Source organism: Peromyscus maniculatus, chromosome 7, assembly GCF_049852395.1.
Source record: "Peromyscus maniculatus bairdii isolate BWxNUB_F1_BW_parent chromosome 7, HU_Pman_BW_mat_3.1, whole genome shotgun sequence".
In the NCBI taxonomy this organism is placed as follows: Eukaryota; Metazoa; Chordata; class Mammalia; order Rodentia; family Cricetidae; genus Peromyscus; species Peromyscus maniculatus.
In genome coordinates this window covers 41,831,417-41,849,442 of record NC_134858.1, presented here as the reverse complement: position 1 = coordinate 41,849,442, position 18,026 = coordinate 41,831,417, and the positions used below count along the sequence as shown (strand labels likewise).

Genomic DNA, 18,026 nt, shown 5'->3' with positions numbered 1-18,026 from the left:
TGACCCAGTGGTTAAGAGCACTGGCTTCTCTTCCAGAGGTCCCAGGTTCAATTCCTAGCACCCACATGGCAGCTCACAATCATCTATGACTAGTACCATGAGATCTGATGCCTTCTGAATAAGTGTGGTGTGTGTGTGTGTGTGTGTGTGTGTGTGTGTGTGTGTGTGTGTGTGTGTGTGTGTGTAAAGCCAGTTAAGACGGCTCAGTGGGTAAAGGCACTTGCTTCTAGTTCTGATGACCTGAGTTCAGTCCTTGGATCCACATGGTGGATGGAGAAAAAGGACTTCCTTCCCCAAGTTTCCAAGTTGTTCTGTGATCTCCAAATGCATGTCATGGCACATAAACATACACACATACAAAAGTAAGTAAATGGTAAAAAAACTGTTTTAAAGTGTGGTACAGATCTGTCATTAAACAACAACAAAAAAGATGGAGAGATGGCTCAGCATCACATTCCCACACACAATGCATACGTATACATCATTTTAAATGCATCTTTAAAACAATGATCCTCATGAGATGGCTCAGCAGGTAAGGTGTCTGCCACCTGGTCTGATGACCTGAGTTCAGTCCCCAAGACCCACATAGGAGGAGGAGAAAACTGGTGTTGCTACAGGCTGTCTGTCCTCTGACCTCCAAGTGCACACTGACACACACATTCCCTGCACACAAAACCAAACATCAAAGAGACAAGGAAAGGCAGCTGAAAAGCGCACCAGTTTTTTAAATAAGAAACAATGGTAATGAACATTAGCACAGGAGTCTGGAGCACTGCAGATTAAGCAGCTGTCTATAGGGTTCTGGTTTGAGGAACCCTTCTACAGGAAAGATTCCTGAGTGTAAAATTACCACAACCAATGTATTACTGCCATTTGATCTATTTGGTAGTTATTTTTTTCTCGAAGAAAGTTAGGTAATGTTGCTAATTTTGTCACAGTGGCGTACGATTATGGGTGGAAGTAATGACGCTTACTGTATAGAAGGCAAGATTTATAGCCGGGATTTCAGACTCCTGCACTTCACTTGCCTGGCTTGAATTGCTCCCTAATGAGATGAATAATTTGTTTCACACCTGCAGTTGTCCTCCTGGTGGTTACATTCATTCTAGGCAGTGTGTTTTGTTCTAAGGGAGGAACACACTGTGTGACGGCTTATGTGTTCTGGCAGATGAGCTCCCAGGAAGCCCAGATGACTCCGATAATAGTGTGTCAGAGAGCCTGGACGAATTTGACTACTCTGTGTCTGAGATTAGCCGCTCCTTCCGGTCACGGCAAGAAATATGTGAGCAACTCAACATCAATCACATGATCCAAAGGATCTTCCTCATTACTCTGGACAACAGTGAGTTGCAGACTTGCCCCCTCCAATTGGTTGTCTGTTCTTCCCTCCTGGCTTAGGCGAGGGACTCCTTTGGCTCTTAGAAAGCTTCTGTAACTAATGGAGCACAGGGTTTATTTCAGTAAGTTTAAAAAATTAAAACAGTAGTTTAAAAACTTAAAAACAGTATTTCAGCCACGCAGTGGTGGCACACACTTTTCATCCCAGCACTCAGAAGGCAGAGGCAGGTGGATCTCTGAGTTCAAGGCCACCCTGAGCTACAAAGTGAGTTCCAGGATAGTCAGGGCTACACAGGGAAACCTTGTCTCAAAAAAATAAACAAACAATATTTCTACAAATCTAACCTCTGTTGCCATTTTGGTGCTGACTGGGCTGTGTGACTACATGTCTGTACTACCTTTAAAAGGAAGTAAAAAGAGTAGCTAACTCCATTTTCTTCTTGCATGGATGCTGAGAGATTCAGACATGTTTTATCTGTGTGCCCTATCTGTAATTCAACCCTAAAGTTAATGCTGGTATCTGGAATTTTCTTCCTAAATGTTGTACTGAGGATTCATAACAGTCCATGCTCTGTAACTACTTTATGTATCAAGATCACTCTAGTATTCCTGAGTTCAAGAGACTTGCTATCAGGATCAGTTGTTGTAAGCTGATCACAGCCGTACATGCCTTTGGTCTCCAATACTGGAGAGGCTGAGGGAGGAGGGACCGCTTGAGCCTAGAAGTTAAAGACCAGCCTAGGCAACATAGCAAGACCCTGTCTCAGAAAAGGAAAACAAGACAAAGCAATGTCATGGGGACAGGGACATTACCCTTAACCTATAGGTAATGAAAACTGTTTCACAGGTGATCCAAACTTGAAAAGCGGGAATGGCATCCCCAGCCGGTGTGTGTACTTGGAAGAAATGGCAGTAGAGCTGGAAGATCAAGACTGGCTTGATATGAGCAATGTTGAGCAGGTACCACTCCTGATTATGTGCAGACCACAGCCGCGCTGCTAAGTCCCAGTCATTCTCCAGACACAACTTGGCTTGCTTCCACCTCTTCCACTGTGTGTATTCCTCTCTGGCCACACATCCAGATCCACCCATTGTTTAAGAACCAGTTAAAGCTGGGCAGCAGTGGCGCGTGCCTTTAATCCCAGCACTCAGGAGGCAGAGACAGGCAGATCTCAGTGAGTTCAAGGCCAGCCTGGTCTACAGAGCGAGATCCAGGACAGGCACCAAAACTACATGAAGAAACCCTGTCTCAAAAAACAAAACAAAAAAAAAAACAGTTAAAATGCCTTCATAGTTGCCAGAAAAGAGTTCTTATTCCCTCCTCCGAGTTCCTTATCTTATCCATTTCTTTTTTTTTTTTTTTTTTTTTTTTTTTTTGGTTTTTCGAGACAGGGTTTCTCTGTGTAGCTTTGCGCCTTTCCTGGAACTCACTTGGTAGCCCAGGCTGGCCTCGAACTCACAGAGATCCACCTGGCTCTGCCTCCCGAGTGCTGGGATTAAAGGCGTGCGCCACCACCGCCCGGCATCTTATCCATTTCTTATGGGAACTGTCACTGTCTCTTGTGGTTTTTTATTGAACCTGTCTTATCACTCCTATTAGACAAGGCCCATCTCTTTCTTACATACTTTCACTTTCAAAAAAATGTAAAACAGGCTGGGGAGATGGTTCACAGGCAGGTCTGACTCCCCGGCACTCACATGAAACTGACTGTGGCCATGTGGGACAGCAAATGAGAGGGGTAGAGAGAAGAGGACTCTGGGGACTTGTTGGCCATCCAGCTGAGCTTAAAAATGGTGAGCTCCAGGCTTAATGAGCGCTCAGGGGAATGAGGTGGAGAGTGACAGAGCAGGACACCCAGTGCCCTCCTCTAGCCTCGTTCTAGTCCTCAGGAGATCAAGTCCAGAAAGACATCACCTGTTCGGTGGAACTGTTTCCCAGGGTATCAGAGCCCATGAGAAGCGTACTGTGCCTTTGAAAACCTGATGAACAGCTGGGCATGGTGGCAGATACTTTTAATACCAACTTTGAGAGGCAGAGGCAGGCAGAGCTCTGAATTGAAGGCCAGCCTGGCCTACATAATGAGTTTCAGGACAGCCAGGGTTACAGGAGAAACCCTATTTCAAAAAACAAAATAAGGAGGCTAGAGAGATGGCTCAGCTGTTAAAAGCATACATTGCTCTTAGAGGACCCAAGTTCAATTCCTAGTACTTACATCATATGGCTCACAGCTGCCTGTAACTCCAGTTCCTGGGGAAACCAATGCCTCTGACTACCATGAGTGCCTTCAGTCATGTGCATATATCCACACAGATACCCATAATTAAAAATAATAATAAATGTTTAAAAAAAATTGAGTAGTCTGCAGAGCAAGTCTGTCTGCAGAGAGGCTACACAGAGAAACCCTGTCTCAAAAAAAAACAGTACAATTGAGAGGGAAGACTGATAACTTGGCATCTACCTTTCACATTTAAAGCAATCACACAGAAAAGTAGATTTCACATGTTTTGTCCCTGGTCCTTACCCCCCACCCCCACCCCTACCCCCGGAGCTGAGGATCGAACCCAGGGCCTTTCGCTTGCTAGGCAAGCCCTCTACCACTGAGCTAAATCCCCAACCCCTCGTCCCTGGTTCTTAACACCATTCAGCAAGTGACTGTTTGCTGTGACTGTCCCAGACATCTGAGTCTTGCTTTATAATAACTGTGTATATAATTAGTTTCTAACATTTCTAAATTTATACTGAGCTATATCTGATTCTTGCCAAAGCATGTATCAAACTCTTTATATCTTAATGTTCTAGGATTTACCTTGCAATGGATTGTATTTGTGTTGATTTCCGTTAATAGGCCATCTTTGCCCGGTTATTGCTTCAAGATCCAGGAAACCACTTGATCAGCATGACTTCTTCTACAACGTTAAATCTCTCTGCTGATCGAGATGCAGGGGAGAGGCACATCTTTTGTTACCTTTACTCCTGCTTCCAAAGAGCCAAGGAAGAGGTAAAGCCCCGTGGAGTTTTAGATTATCCTCTTGAGTAACTTTAGCATGTGAGTGAGGGTTGGATCAATGTCTTTCATGTCATAATATATATGTATCTCATGGCATATCTGGAACAGAGTATTCATAGCACTATGAGATTGCCATAAAGCCTTAGTCTGTCTGTGGCTTGGGTTCCATCTCTCTTCGCAGTTAACCAGTGCCTCTTATTCTCCAAATATAACTCTCTAGAAATCACACCCTTAAAAAAAAAAAAAAAAGACTAAACACCTGATCAGTCACATGCCTGTAACCAGCACTCATGAGGCACAGGCACAAAGATTGCTACAAGTTCAGAGCCAGCCTGGTCTCCATGTCTACACAGTGAGACAAGCTACAAGTTCAGAGCCAGCCTGGTCTCCATGTCTACACAGTGGGACATGCTACAAGTTCAGAGCCAGCCTGGTCTCCATGTCTACACAGTGAAACAAGCTACAAGTTCCAGGCCAGCCTGGTCTCCATGTCTACACAGTGGGACAAGCTACAAGTTCCAGGCCAGCCTATAGTACATAATGAGACTGAGATAAAACAGCATAAACCAAGCAAAACCCTTCTCGGCTAACAGCATTTCCAGGGAGACGGAAATCCTGAACTGGGCTGAACTTGACATCTTCAGGATTAGAATTTTATCAGGTGATCTTTTAAGCCAAAGAACAAGTCTGTCATGAATTTCCAGTCCCCAAGAAACCAATACTGCCAGACAGTGGTGGCACACACCTTTAATCCCAGGCATAGGCAGGTGAGTCTCTGAATTTGAGGCCAGCCTGATCTACAGAGCAGGACAGCCAGAACTACACAGAGAAATCCTGTCTCAAAAAAAGAAGAAGAAAGAAACCAATACTGTTTGGGGACGTGATGTGTGTTCCATTCTATTTACTGTACCCACCCTTGCTCCGAGTTATAGAAAACTGTGCTTTTCTCTCTTCGTTGTAGATTACCAAAGTTCCAGAGAACCTGCTCCCCTTTGCAGTACAGTGCAGGAACCTCACTGTGTCCAACACTCGAACAGTTCTCCTCACCCCAGAGATCTATGTTGACCAAAACATCCATGAGCAACTGGTAGATTTGATGTTAGAAGCCATTCAGGGAGCCCGTGAGTATAAAAGGAAGGTCTTTCAACATCTACATTTAGAATACCAATTTAAAACTTCTCTAAGCAGGGCGGCGGTGGCGCATACCTTTAATCCCAGCACTTGGGAGGCAGAGCCAGGTGGATCTCTGTGAGTTTGAGGCCAACTTGGTCTACAGAGGGAGATCCAGGACAGGAACCAAAACTACACAGAGAAACCCTGTCTCTAAAAACCAAAAATAAAGAAAATCTCCTCTAATGGTTTTAGAGTCTTAGAACCATTATGATTCTGATAGAAATTAAGGAAGACAGCTTACACCTTGATCTTTAGGCCTCAAACCATCAGAATTCTAAAAAATATCATAGAGGAGCTGGAGAGATGCCTCAAGAGTTAAGAGCACTTCTAGCTGCTTTTCCAGAGGACCCAGGTTCAATTCTCAGCACCCACATGGTGGCTCACAACTGTGTGTAACTCCAGTTCCAGGCAGATCCACTGCCCTCTTCTCACCCCCACAGGCACTGCATGCACTTGGCACACAGGCATACAGGCAGGCAAAACACCCACACACATAAATAAAAGTAAGTAAATCATCGAGGGCCAGGGTTTGGAAGTGGGTACGCAGCTCATTGGTCAAGCGTTAGTCGAACACTTGCCTGACATTCACCAGGCCTTTGAGTCAATTCCTGTACCACAACAGAGACAGACAGACGGAGAGAACGTGAAACAGTGTATACAGACATAAAAACTGACATGGCCTCCTTCCTTTCTCATCTGTCTTCTGTTAGATTTTGAAGATGTAACTGAGTTTTTAGAAGAGGTCATCGAAGCCTTGCTGTTGGATGAGGAAGTTCGAACATTTCCTGAAGTCATGATTCCAGTGTTTGATATTTTACTAGGCCGAATAAAAGATCTGGAGCTCTGCCAGACCCTACTGTATGCATATCTGGATATTCTTCTCTATTTCACTAGGCAAAAGGATATGGCCAAGGTAGGTCTCAAAGGCACCCTCTGCTCATAGTGCTGACAGCATAGTACTTGATGCTTCCTGTCCTGACAACACTCTCACATTGCCTATAGAAAGCCAGATATGGTGTCATGTGCCTGGAATCCTAGTACTTAGGAAGTGGAGGCAGGAGGATCAACGTTATCCTCAGCTACAATGGGAATTTGAGGCCCTGGGGACAGGGCTGATGAGATGGCTCAGTGGGTAAAGGCACTTGCTAGAAAGCCTAAAGACCTACACTTGATCCCCAGAACCCACATGAGGAAAGAAGAGAAGGAGAGAACCAACTCCCACACACAAGGTGTCCACGGACCTCCACACTGTGCCCATGGTACGCACACACAGGCACACAAATAAATAAAAGTTTACAGTTTTTTCTTGTAATTTGAGGCTGGCTTGGCTTTTATAACACCTGGCCTTTAGAAGGAAAAAAGAAAAGAAACAAGAGAGCCAGGCAGTGGTGGTGCACGCCTTTAATCCCAGCACTCGGGAGGCAGAGGCAGGTGGATCTCAAAGTTCAAAGCCAGCCTGGTCTACAGAGCAAGTTTCAGGACAGCCAGGGCTACACAAAGAAATCCTGTCTTGGGGAAAAAGAAAAAGAAAACAGAAGGGCTGTAGAGGTGGCTAAGTGGTTAAGCCCACTGGCTGCTCTTCCAGAGGTCCTGAGTTCAATTCTGAGCACCCACATGGAGGCTCACAACCATCTATAATGGGATCTGATGGCCTCTTCTGTCTAATGCCCTCTGTGTCATGCAGACATATATGCAAATAGAACACCGATATACATAAACTAACTAAATAAATCTTTATAAAGAAAAAAGTATGTGTACTAGACATATACATACATGTATGTATATATGTGTGTGTGTATGTGTGTGTGTGTGTGTGTGTGTGTGTGTGTGTGTATATGGGTTGGTTGTATTGAGACCCTTGCAGCTCATCCCCTTTATCTCACCATACAGATGAATAAGTAGGTTTTGTCCTTTCCTACAGGTTTTTTTAGAATACATTCAGCCCAAGGATCCTAGCAATGGGCAGATGTATCAGAAGACCTTGCTGGGAGTAATTCTGAATATCTCGTGCTTGTTAAAGACTCCGGGTGTAGTAGAAAATCATGGCTACTTTCTGAATCCATCTCGTTCCAGTCCTCAGGAGATCAAAGTACAAGAGGCCAACATTCATCAGGTGGAACTGTTTCCCAGGGTGTCACAGCCCCCTGATTTGAGATGAGCATTTCCTCAGGAACCATGTAGGGATAAGGCTGCTTCAGCCTCTTTGGGAAGGCATATTGGTTGGCTTCTGTCATAATAACACAACGAAATTGCCTTCTTATTGGGAGGGATCAGGTGGCTTGTAATCCTAGCACTTATGAAATAGAGTCAGAGGATTAGGAGTTCAGAACCACCCTGAGCTATATAGCAAGTGCTAGACAAAACTGCACTATAGAAGAGCCTATCTCAAAAATGAAGGAAGCAAAGAAATCACTCTTGGTATACACTTTTAATCCCAGCACTCGGGAGGCAGGCAGGTGAGTCTCTGAGTTTAAGGCCAGCCTGGTCTACAGAGCGAGTTCCAGGATAGCCAGGGCTATGCAGAGAAACCCTGTCTCAAAAAACAAAACAAAACAATATCCCCTTCTTCCTACCCTTCACTTTGAGGAGAGGATGGGCTTCAGTGTTGGGTGAGGACAAACATGTAGATTATATAGAACCTGCAGTATGTGACAGCACTGTCACATCCCCTTCAGTCCTTGCCCTTCTTGCCAAGACAGTTATTGTCACTTGACTCATGAAACCTTTTGACTAAAGGCCATCTTATAAATCTCTTTGTCCCTTGTCCTTCTCTTTATGTGTAGACCTCTCAACATAAGACTTAGCAGAGTCTGACTGGTATTTGATGGCTGGCTGTGGGGCACTGGATGGCTGACAGGGCAGTTCAAGTGTTCCATTTACTCTCTAGTCATCGTGATGCTGTCAAGCAGTGTTCAGCAGGCGACAGCAGTAGCCAAAGCCAACTGCCCATGTTTTTTTGTTTTGTTTTGTGTAAGATTTATTGTGGCCAATGAGATGGCTCAGTGGCTCAGTAAAGATGCCTGTCATCCAGCCTGATGATTTGAGTACAGCTCCCAGGACCCACATAGTGGAAAGAGAGCAGCTGCTCCCAAACATCCTCACACGTGAGGCTCAATTGCACGCCCCTCCACATACTAAATACGTTAACACTAAATAAATATAATCTAAAAATTAAAAATATTTATTGATTGTAACCATGTCTATTTGTATTGTTTATGGCTCAGTTTCATTCTACAGCAGAGTTGAATAATTGCTATGAGAACTATGACAGAGCCAGAGAATTTATCATTAACACCTTACAGAAAGATCCCAAATGTAAAACCTATACAATTTTCTGCAATTTGGCAGCTGACCAGAAAATGTCTCAAAAATACACATATTTTTAAAAATCAGAATCAGAGAATAAGGTATGAAAAGAGTGAAGGCAAAGATTAAGATTAGCATATTTTTAGAAACTTGTATTTGCTAGGGTTTAGGAGTGAAAAAAGAAAATACCAGGATTGTGAAATTGGAATGTTCTGTGGTTGTGTTTTCTGGTTAAACAGTTCATGGCTCAGTTCCATGAAAAGATCTACCAGATGCTGAAGAACTTGCTCCAGCTCTCTCCAGAAACCAAGCACTGTATCTTGTTCTGGCTTGGAAACTGTTTGCATGCAAATGCAGGCCGCACCAAGATCTGGGCCAATCAGATGCCCGAAATCTTCTTCCAAATGTATGCCTCAGATGCCTTCTTTCTGAATCTGGGTGCTGCTCTCCTGAAGCTGTGCCAGCCATTCTGCAAACCCAGATCCTCTCGGCTCCTCACTTTTAATCCCTCATACTGTGTCCTGAAAGAGTTGAATGATGAAGAACGAAAAATTAAAAATGTCCACATGAGAGGTAGGCGGGGAACTGGGCTTTTCAAAACAGTGAATGTGTGTGTCACCTCTAAAGCATTTGCTCCCTTAGCCTCTGAGAAAGTGCCTCTTGTTCAAAACAGATGAGGCACACTGGCGAGCTGGTGAAAAGATTTTAAAGACGGGTTTTTAAAAACGACTGTCATCTTTTCAAAGTCAGGCCTTGGTGAGACCTTCTGTCTGTTTTGACAGCCGTGGATGCTCACTCCCTCATCTTCTATAGAACTCCGGTAGACCACAGCTGCCAGTTTTAGAACTCAGGGGACAGACAGGTTGACATGGTGACAGTGGAGCAGGAAGGAGTGAGGGACCAGCTCTGCAGAAGCTGCTGGGGTCTTCTCCATGGCTGAGTCTTGAAAGACACCTCAGGGCTTCGCAGGCAAAGGAGCAGGAGTGTCTGGCAGGACAAGAACAGGGGAAAGTCTGGAAGGAGCTACGGTAGGGCGTGGTGGTGCATGCCTTTGATCGGAGCGCTTGAGAGGCAGAGGCAGGCGGGTCTCTGACTTGGAAGCTGTCTAGGAAAAAAAATCTGTGGAAGGTCTTTATTGAGGAATAGTAAGAAGTTCCATGTAGTTAGAGCAAGGGGAGTGTAGAGTAAGAGATGGGAAGTGGGAAGGAAGAAAGCTGACACCAGGCTGGAGAAAACTTGAATAACACAGAGAAGTAAAAATGAAGAAAATGAACCAGCCCTGATTCTGTCACTCAGAATGAATCTCTCCTCAGTTTTGATGGATTTCCTTCTAGGCGTTTTTTAAATCCTCTTATAATTATAAAACTAATATCTGCAGCAAAGTCACTCAGCTTGAACACAGAAAAACATAGAATAAGTAGAAATGGTTCATTGCCTATCACCTTGAAAAGATACAATATTACCACTCGTTTTAGTTTTTGCTGATATCATTGGTTCAGTGAGAGATTTAACTATTTCTGTGGATAGCAAGAAGCCAGCCAGTGTTTTTAGACAAGGAAGTCGTAGGAGCTGTGTTGTGAGGGAGATAGCAGTGTAGCAGTGTGGGCGCTGAGCAGAAGTCGAGGGAGGCTGAAGATCAAGCCATCACGAGTGTGAGCCATCACGAGTGTGAGCCGTCACCGTCTCTCTTTCCACTTCCTCGAGGTTTGGACAAAGAGACCTGTCTGATCCCCGCTGTGCAGGAGCCAGTGTTCCCCCAGAGCTACAACCTTGTGACGGAGAACCTGGCCCTGACAGAGTATACCCTCTTCTTGGGCTTTCACAGGTAACTCCTTGGATGTCCTTGGGAAGGAACTGTTTGGGAAGAGCGAGGAGCTGTGTTGACAGCTCACAGTTGACAGTGAGTCTAAGACTCATGTCAGCATGGCAGAAGGAAAGAACCCGTGTGCGTGGCTTTGAATTTACCTGAGGCCGCTTTGTACAGATTACTTTGTACAGTTTTTATCTATTTTTAAAAAATTAACAACGTGCTACTGTTTTTCTCCACATTTTCCAAATTTTCAATTCCTATCTTTCTGTTATTATCTAGGAAAGTCAAATTATTTTCATTTCACATTTCACTTTCTACTCTTGAATTCTTATTACTTCTGATACCAAAAGACCAAGAGACAAAACTGAAAAAAATTGAAAGAATGATGATAAGGGATTCCAGTAAGACCAATATGACCACAAAAGAGCCGTGAGCCTAAGAGAAAGGATTCTAAAAATGGGAAGGCTGAGAACTTGTGTGTAGAAGTTCTAAGAGGGTCCGTTTCTAGCAAGCCAGCTACATGTCACTCTACCGTGTCCGCCTCTTACTTAGCTGAGAATGATTGCCAGTATAAGGGGGGGGAGAGATGATGTATTTCTGATCTATAGAAAGTATTATGAATACCAATTTTGTTTTTACTTGGGGTGGGGGGACAGGATACACATGCTCATGTGTGATTTAGAAGTCAAGGGCTGGTCTTAGGTGGCTTTCTCAGTCACTCCCCACCACATCTTTTGAGGAATGATCTTTCACTGAACCTGGAACTCACTGACTTGCAAGACTCCAGGCGTCCCCCTGTCTCTGGCCAGCATCAGGACTGCAGGAGCACACCACCAGACTCCGCTTTTACAAGGGATCTGGGGTCTGCATTCAGGTCTCATCCTTTCACCACAAGCAACTTTCCCAACTGAGCCAGCCCCCAAATCCCAGGAACACTAATTGTTGCTTCTTTGTTTGTTTTTCAAGACAGGGTTTCTCTCTGTAGTCCTGGCTGTCCTGGAATTTGCTCTGTAGACCAGGCTGGCCTCAAACTCAGAGAACCGCCTGCCTTTGCCTCCTGAGTGCTAGGAGTAAAGGCATGGCGTGCATCACACGCCTGGCCTGGAATACTGATTTTTTGTTTTAAATGCCTTCTCAGTACTTACGGCATTTTTTTTTTTTTTCAAAACTCCAGCAACAAATTACTGGGGGGAAAAATATATCTTTGTTAGATACTTTTTCTAACCTGTTGTTGACATTTTAAATGTGATGACAGAGTTGAACATGTATTGAACTGCTCAATCTGCTTGACAGTCTAGATTCAGTCTAGAGGCCAAGCATCTAGTTTCCAGTCAGTAACCCTAGTCACTGTCCACGAGAACAAAGGGAGTAGGCCAGGCGGTGGAGGCACACACCTTTAACCCCAGCACTTGGGAGGCAGAGGCAGGTGGATCTCTGTGAGTTTGATGTCCAGGGCTACACAGAGAACTCCTGTCTTAGAAAAAAAAAACAAAAAACAAAAAAACAAAAACAAACAAAAAAAAATAACAACAAAAGAACCACGGGGGTGATTTAGAACTGTAGATGTAGAAGCAGTTATCAGTAGCTTTTCTAGGTCTTCCTTTCAAGTGACGGATGCTTTATGTGTGGTCATTATAATCAAGACTCGTTTTTTGTCTGCTCAGTTTTCTAACTGTGCAAAGGTCACCCACTGGCCCCACCCTAAAGCTTATGCTGGGCTGCTCATACTCTGCCTTGTTAAAATGACCGTCTTCAGTAATAACAGCTCACTCTGCACCCTGCTCAGTCAGAGGACATGGTAACATTTTCCCAGAGCAGTGCACCTTGCTTCTGTCCAGTCAGTGACTTTGTGAGTGCCTTCTGTGTCATTGTGCCTACAACTGTCCACAACCTTAGAATACTAGAATAACCAAACGAGGATTTGCTTGCCAGCGTGCTCTATACTACACTGCCCCACATGAGCCTCCCTGACCAGTCTCTTCTGCTTTCTTGGGGGCAGGTTGCATGATCAGATGGTAAAAATCAACCAAAATCTGCATCGGCTGCAGGTTGCCTGGCGGGATGCTCAGCAGAGTTCTAGCCCTGCTGCTGACAGTCTCCGTGAGCAGTTTGAACGCCTGATGACCATCTATCTTTCTACCAAGACTGCTATGACTGAGCCCCAGATGCTGCAAAACTGCCTGAATTTGCAGGTGTCCATGGCTGTTCTGCTGGTTCAACTGGCCATAGGCAATGAGGGCTCACAGCCAATAGAGCTAAGTTTTCCTTTGCCAGATGGCTACAGCTCTTTGGCTTATGTGCCAGGTAAGCAGCCTGTCCCTTGGGAACATACTATTAATAGCCACCTAAGTTTAACTGGGTCACCTTGGAAGCTTAATCCTCAAAATACCCGTCCTTAGTTATCATCCCATTGTTTTTAGAGAAAGTACTCAAACTTGCAAATAACATCTCCTGGCCAAAGCATGGGGGCACTAACAGTTGTTTCCCCTGCTGTGTGTCTCCAGTGTTCTGACAGTCAGAAAACAGCCTTCAAAAGAGGAGCTGTAGTCAGGGTTTTCACAGCTCTTAGCTTCTGTCATTAATATTGTTTGTCTTTCAAACTTAGAATTTGTCTGTCTAACTCTCCCTGAGCTCTTTTAGAAAAAAACAGACCACCTTTTCTTGTTAGTTAACTCAGAAGGGGGATTGTGTGTATGTATGTCAGTGAGGGGTCAGTAAATGTTGCTCACTAATCAAATTAAATGTTCTTGAATACTGTACTGGTCTTGCATGGCTATGTAACAAGTTACTTCCCCCCAAACATAGCAATTTAAAACAACAAACATTATCACACATAGCTCTCTGGATCAGAAATCCAGGAACACTTGACTGTGTGATCCTAGCTCAGAGTACTAATGAGTTTGTGACCAGCTGTCAGTCAGAGCCATAGGACTCTGAGCACTCCACAGGAGTTGAAGGATCCACTTACAAATCCAGTCATGTGGCTGTCAACAGGCCTCAGCTGTTTGTCCCACACATCCCTTAGTACCACTTGTGGTGTGCCAGCACAGGTGACCAAAACAAAAGCTGCAAACTTGATAACTAACCTTGACAATGATGCATCACCTAGCCTAGAATAATGCAGAAAGGGACTTGGCCAAGGTATGAGTGCCAAAACGGGGGTGGGGGGGTGGGGGGGGGTGTGCTTGGAGGACCACCCTGGAGCTCCTTGCTGCAGTCACCTAGTGTAATTAGCCACACCTCAAGTGTGGCTTAAATTGTGACTGGCCTTTGGGGCACAGCATGCTAGTGTTAGCAATATTTTGTGTCACTACTGTTCATGTTTCTACTCAGATAATAATAAAGCTTGATGCACATGTAAGAGATCCCACAGTTGGTAACTTACCACCATCTCTGATACTTAGATGGTGATAAAAGTCCAAAAGACTTTTGGGTTTTTTAAACCTTCGTTAATTAATGTGAAGGGAGGGACTGGGATGTTGTTTGGGACCAATGAACAGCTATTTGGCTAATTCTAGCAAATCTTTTTCAGAATTTTTTGCAGATAACCTGGGTGATTTCCTCATTTTTCTCCGGCGCTTTGCTGAGGACATCTTGGAGACATCAGCAGATTCCCTGGAGCATGTCCTTCACTTTATCACCATTTTCACGGGAAGCATAGAAAGGTGATGTGCTGGAAGCTTGCCCCAACACTCTTAGAGCTACAAAACATTCTGCCTGCTGTGGTGAGACTTAATAAGCAGAGGACTCTGCCTACAGAGAATTTGAACCTGAATATAAAGTGCCTGGTGGGAATTCCACTGCTGGTCCCTGGTTAAAATAGTTAACCAGAATACCAGAGGCCATACCAGTGGCAGCCAAGTGCTAAATTCTTCACTAATTATGTGAACCAAAGCTTGCTCCGGCTCCTTGAGTTGCGTTAGTGGTAAACCTAGGTTCATGTTACTTCTAGCCTTTGCTCTGACACAGAGGTACTATGGTTTTTAAAACTGCTTCCCTGATATTTTTATCTGGGGTTGGGGGTTGGGGTTATATATGTAGGCCAAAGGAAATAATTTCTGTGCACCAAAGGGCACATTTGCTGCAAAATAAAAAGTCCACAATTCTCTAAGGGACATCAGATTATAGAAGCCAACCTTTACTGAGCTGGGCAGACCCAAAGGGAAGTCAGAAGCCAACAAGCATTGATTAGACCCACAGGTTGGGAGTATGGGTGCTATACGATAATTATAACCTAACCTTTGCCTTCAGTAAGCTTGGGAAGGCAAATTTATTCAAGATGAATCCGTCAAAGAATAGTACATAGTAGATAGTACATTGATATAGAGAAGAAAATCGAATGTCTAAGCTTTACATGGAAACCGAAGTGCTCCCTCATACATGGTAAGCTGTCCCCTCAAGAGTTAAATGGATAGGCATAATAGTGCGCTTCTATAATCCTAGCACTCAGGAGGCGGAGACAGGAAGACTGCCACAGGCTCAAGGCCAGCCTAGTCTGCAAAGGGAGTTCCAGGACAGCCAGGACTACATGCATAGTAAAACCATCTCAAACAACATGTTAAATGGTATACCCTGCATCAGCCAAGTACCGACAAACTTGAAACAGGGGTGACTTTTATGTATGTGATAGTGATAGAGCATGTCCTGGCTCCTTGTGTGGAATAGGATCATACCAGGGAATCAAGTTCTCTTGCTCATCTTGCTTCCTGCCCTCTGCAGAATGAAGAATCCCCACCTAAGGGCCAAACTAGCGGAGGTGCTGGAAGCAGTAATGCCTCACCTGGATCAGACCCCAAATCCCTTGGTGTCCAGTGTGTTTCACCGGAAACGTGTGTTCTGCAACTTTACATATGCTCCCCAACTTTCAGAAGCCCTAATCAAGGTTTTCGTGGACATTGAATTTACAGGTAAAGAAGTCCTGTGACTGACTAGCTCTACAGCTGAGAACTAAGTTTCACAGCTTGGTCACTTTTGAATGTCACAGAAATGTCAGCCAGCATTTCTTGAATACTTACTGTGTGCTAGGCTTGATGCAGAGTGCTTTATGTTTTCCTGTATATTACCTTGTCTATCTGAAGGTTTATCTATATTGTTCTCATGTTATATGTGAGAATACAGATGCTCAAAAAGTTTTAATTATCTGTCTGTATCATACAACTAAAAGAGGTAGCACCAGCTCTGTCTCACAAAAACACAAACAACAAGAACAGAAAAAAAAAAAAAGAACCCACCTGCATAGTGTTGGCAAGCATGGCAATCGTGAGGACCTGCAATCGGGCCTTAGGACCCAGATAAAAAAGCCAGATGCAGCAACATGCACCCAATCCTAGTTCTAGGGAGGCAGAGACAGGAGCATGCCTGGGGCTCGCTGGCCAATCAGTCTGGCCAATCAGTGAGCTCAGATTTAGTGAAAGACTCTGTCTCAAAAACAAAAAACACGTGGAGAGCAATTGAAGAAGACACTTGGTATCAACCTTTAGCCTCCATATGTCCATGTGCAAATGCGCACACATACACATACATATATGGACACACACACACAAACATGTATATACGTATCCAAAAAATGAGTTAAAGAAAACATTGCCAGGAAACAACACTGTCTTGCTATTCATCCTGAGCCCCTGGGTTTGATTAAGCAGAACTTCGTCTGAATTAGTAGGCAAGATATGTTCAACAGTTGTATGAGAGTCTTTTTAAAGGGGACTTCTGCCGTCTGGTGACACATGCAGTTGACATTTAAAAAGGCATTTAGCATTTTATTAGCTAACTTTCCATATTTGTTTTCTGCCTTTGTCTCTTGCTTACTCTGGGTCTCCATTTCCTCACCTGTAAAATGAGTCAAAGCCAGGCACACCTTTAATCCCAGCCCTCGGGAGGCAGAGAGATGCAGAATTCAAGGCCAGCCTGGGCTACAGAGTAAGTTCCAGGAGAGCCAGGGATACACAGAGAAATTGTCTCAAAAAAAGACAAAAAAAAAAGTGATGACTCGGTGACATCGTGCATGTAAACCTTCCCCTGTAAGGAGGACGTGCACAGTGGTCACTGTGCTGCTCCCACTGTGGCCAGACTGCCAGAGAACTGTCAGGAAGTCAGAACAGGTTTGCTCAACCAGGCATGGTGGTGCGTACCTGTTGTAATCTGAATGCCTGGGAGGCAGAGACAAAAAGATGGAGTTAGAAACCAACCTAGAGAGCTGGAGAGATGGCTCAGTGGTCAAGAGCACTGACTGCTCTTCCAAAGGACCCTGGTTCAATTCCCAGCACCCACATGGCAGCTCACAACTGTCTGTAACTCCATTTCCTGGAGACTCAATACCCATGGCAAAACACCAATGCATATGAAATAAAAATAAATAAATTAAAAGAAAGAAAGGAAGGAAGAAAGAAAGAAACCTAGAGCCAGCTGTGGTGGCTCACACCTTTAATCCCAGCACTCAGGAGGCTGAGGTAGGTGAAACTCCATGACATCCTGGTCTATATAGCAAGTTCCAGACCATCCAGGGTTATATAGAAAGACCCTGCCCCCACCACCCCCCCAAAAAAAGAAGAAAAGAAAAACCACCTTGGGTTATATAACAAGGGCCTTCTCAAAATAAATGAGTGAAAGAAAAAGAGGAGGATGTGGGAGGAGGAAGGGGGAGCAGGAGACTTGCATTAAGCAGAACAAGAGAAAACTCGGCCCCTAATCCAGCTATGGTATCTGTCTAGCTTCATTCTTCCTTTATTAGGAGCCAGTCTGGAGAGGTCTTATGATAATGTTGATAAATCAGACCTGTATAAGACTCAGGTTTCTAGCTTCTGACAGGATTGTTTGGAATAATCAAGAGCCAATTGGCCCCATGGCTGGGATGTTCTCTGTAAAGAATGCGGTGATCACTTAGTGTTCATGACTTTTGCTGCCGCAGTGGCCTCACAGAGGTCTCACTGCATGCTCCGTATTTGGATGCAGAAACCTTTGGTCTTGGCCTCTTTTTTCTTTGAACAGCTTGGTCCCGACCCTTTACTAAGTGAGCTACCCTCTCTAGCTGTTTCCCTGTTTAGTCAAGAAAACCAACACTTCTCCAATTCTAGGCCTTAGAAATGGTCAGAGAAAGCTGGGAGCGGTGGCGCAGGCCTTCAGTCCCAGCACTCGGGACCCAGAGGCAGAGGCAGGCGGATCTCTGGGTTCTGGGCCAGTCTGGTCTCTAGAGTGAGCTCCAGGAGAGCCGGGACTGCACAAAGAAACCCTGTCTCAGGGTGGGGGTGGGGTGGGGTGGATTCTTAGAGAAGGCTGGGGGGGGATGTAGCTCAGTGGTAGCACATTTGCTTAATGTGTGCAAGGCCTATGGTTTGTGTGTTGTGTGTGTTTTTAATACAATATCGTTATCCCTTAACAGTTTCATACATGTA

The 18,026-nt window shown here is 44.6% G+C and overlaps 1 protein-coding gene across 5 annotated transcripts in view; it reads left to right on the top strand.

Moving 5' to 3' along the window:
• Positions 1-18,026, top strand: part of Ube4a (ubiquitination factor E4A) — a 43,674-nt gene that overhangs the window by 11,452 nt on the left and 14,196 nt on the right. For 3 of the 5 annotated variants that reach the window (XM_076576152.1, XM_076576153.1, XM_076576154.1), the window contains exons 4-14: positions 1,130-1,342; positions 2,186-2,298; positions 4,185-4,337; positions 5,308-5,467; positions 6,230-6,432; positions 7,441-7,632; positions 9,065-9,398; positions 10,530-10,650; positions 12,635-12,939; positions 14,168-14,300; positions 15,355-15,542. In XM_076576152.1, the coding sequence (XP_076432267.1) occupies positions 1,130-1,342; positions 2,186-2,298; positions 4,185-4,337; positions 5,308-5,467; positions 6,230-6,432; positions 7,441-7,632; positions 9,065-9,398; positions 10,530-10,650; positions 12,635-12,939; positions 14,168-14,300; positions 15,355-15,542 (2,115 nt within the window). The remainder of the gene's footprint in view (positions 1-1,129; positions 1,343-2,185; positions 2,299-4,184; positions 4,338-5,307; positions 5,468-6,229; positions 6,433-7,440; positions 7,633-9,064; positions 9,399-10,529; positions 10,651-12,634; positions 12,940-14,167; positions 14,301-15,354; positions 15,543-18,026) is intronic. The other 2 variants (XM_076576155.1, XM_076576156.1) reach the window with 1 other exon arrangement.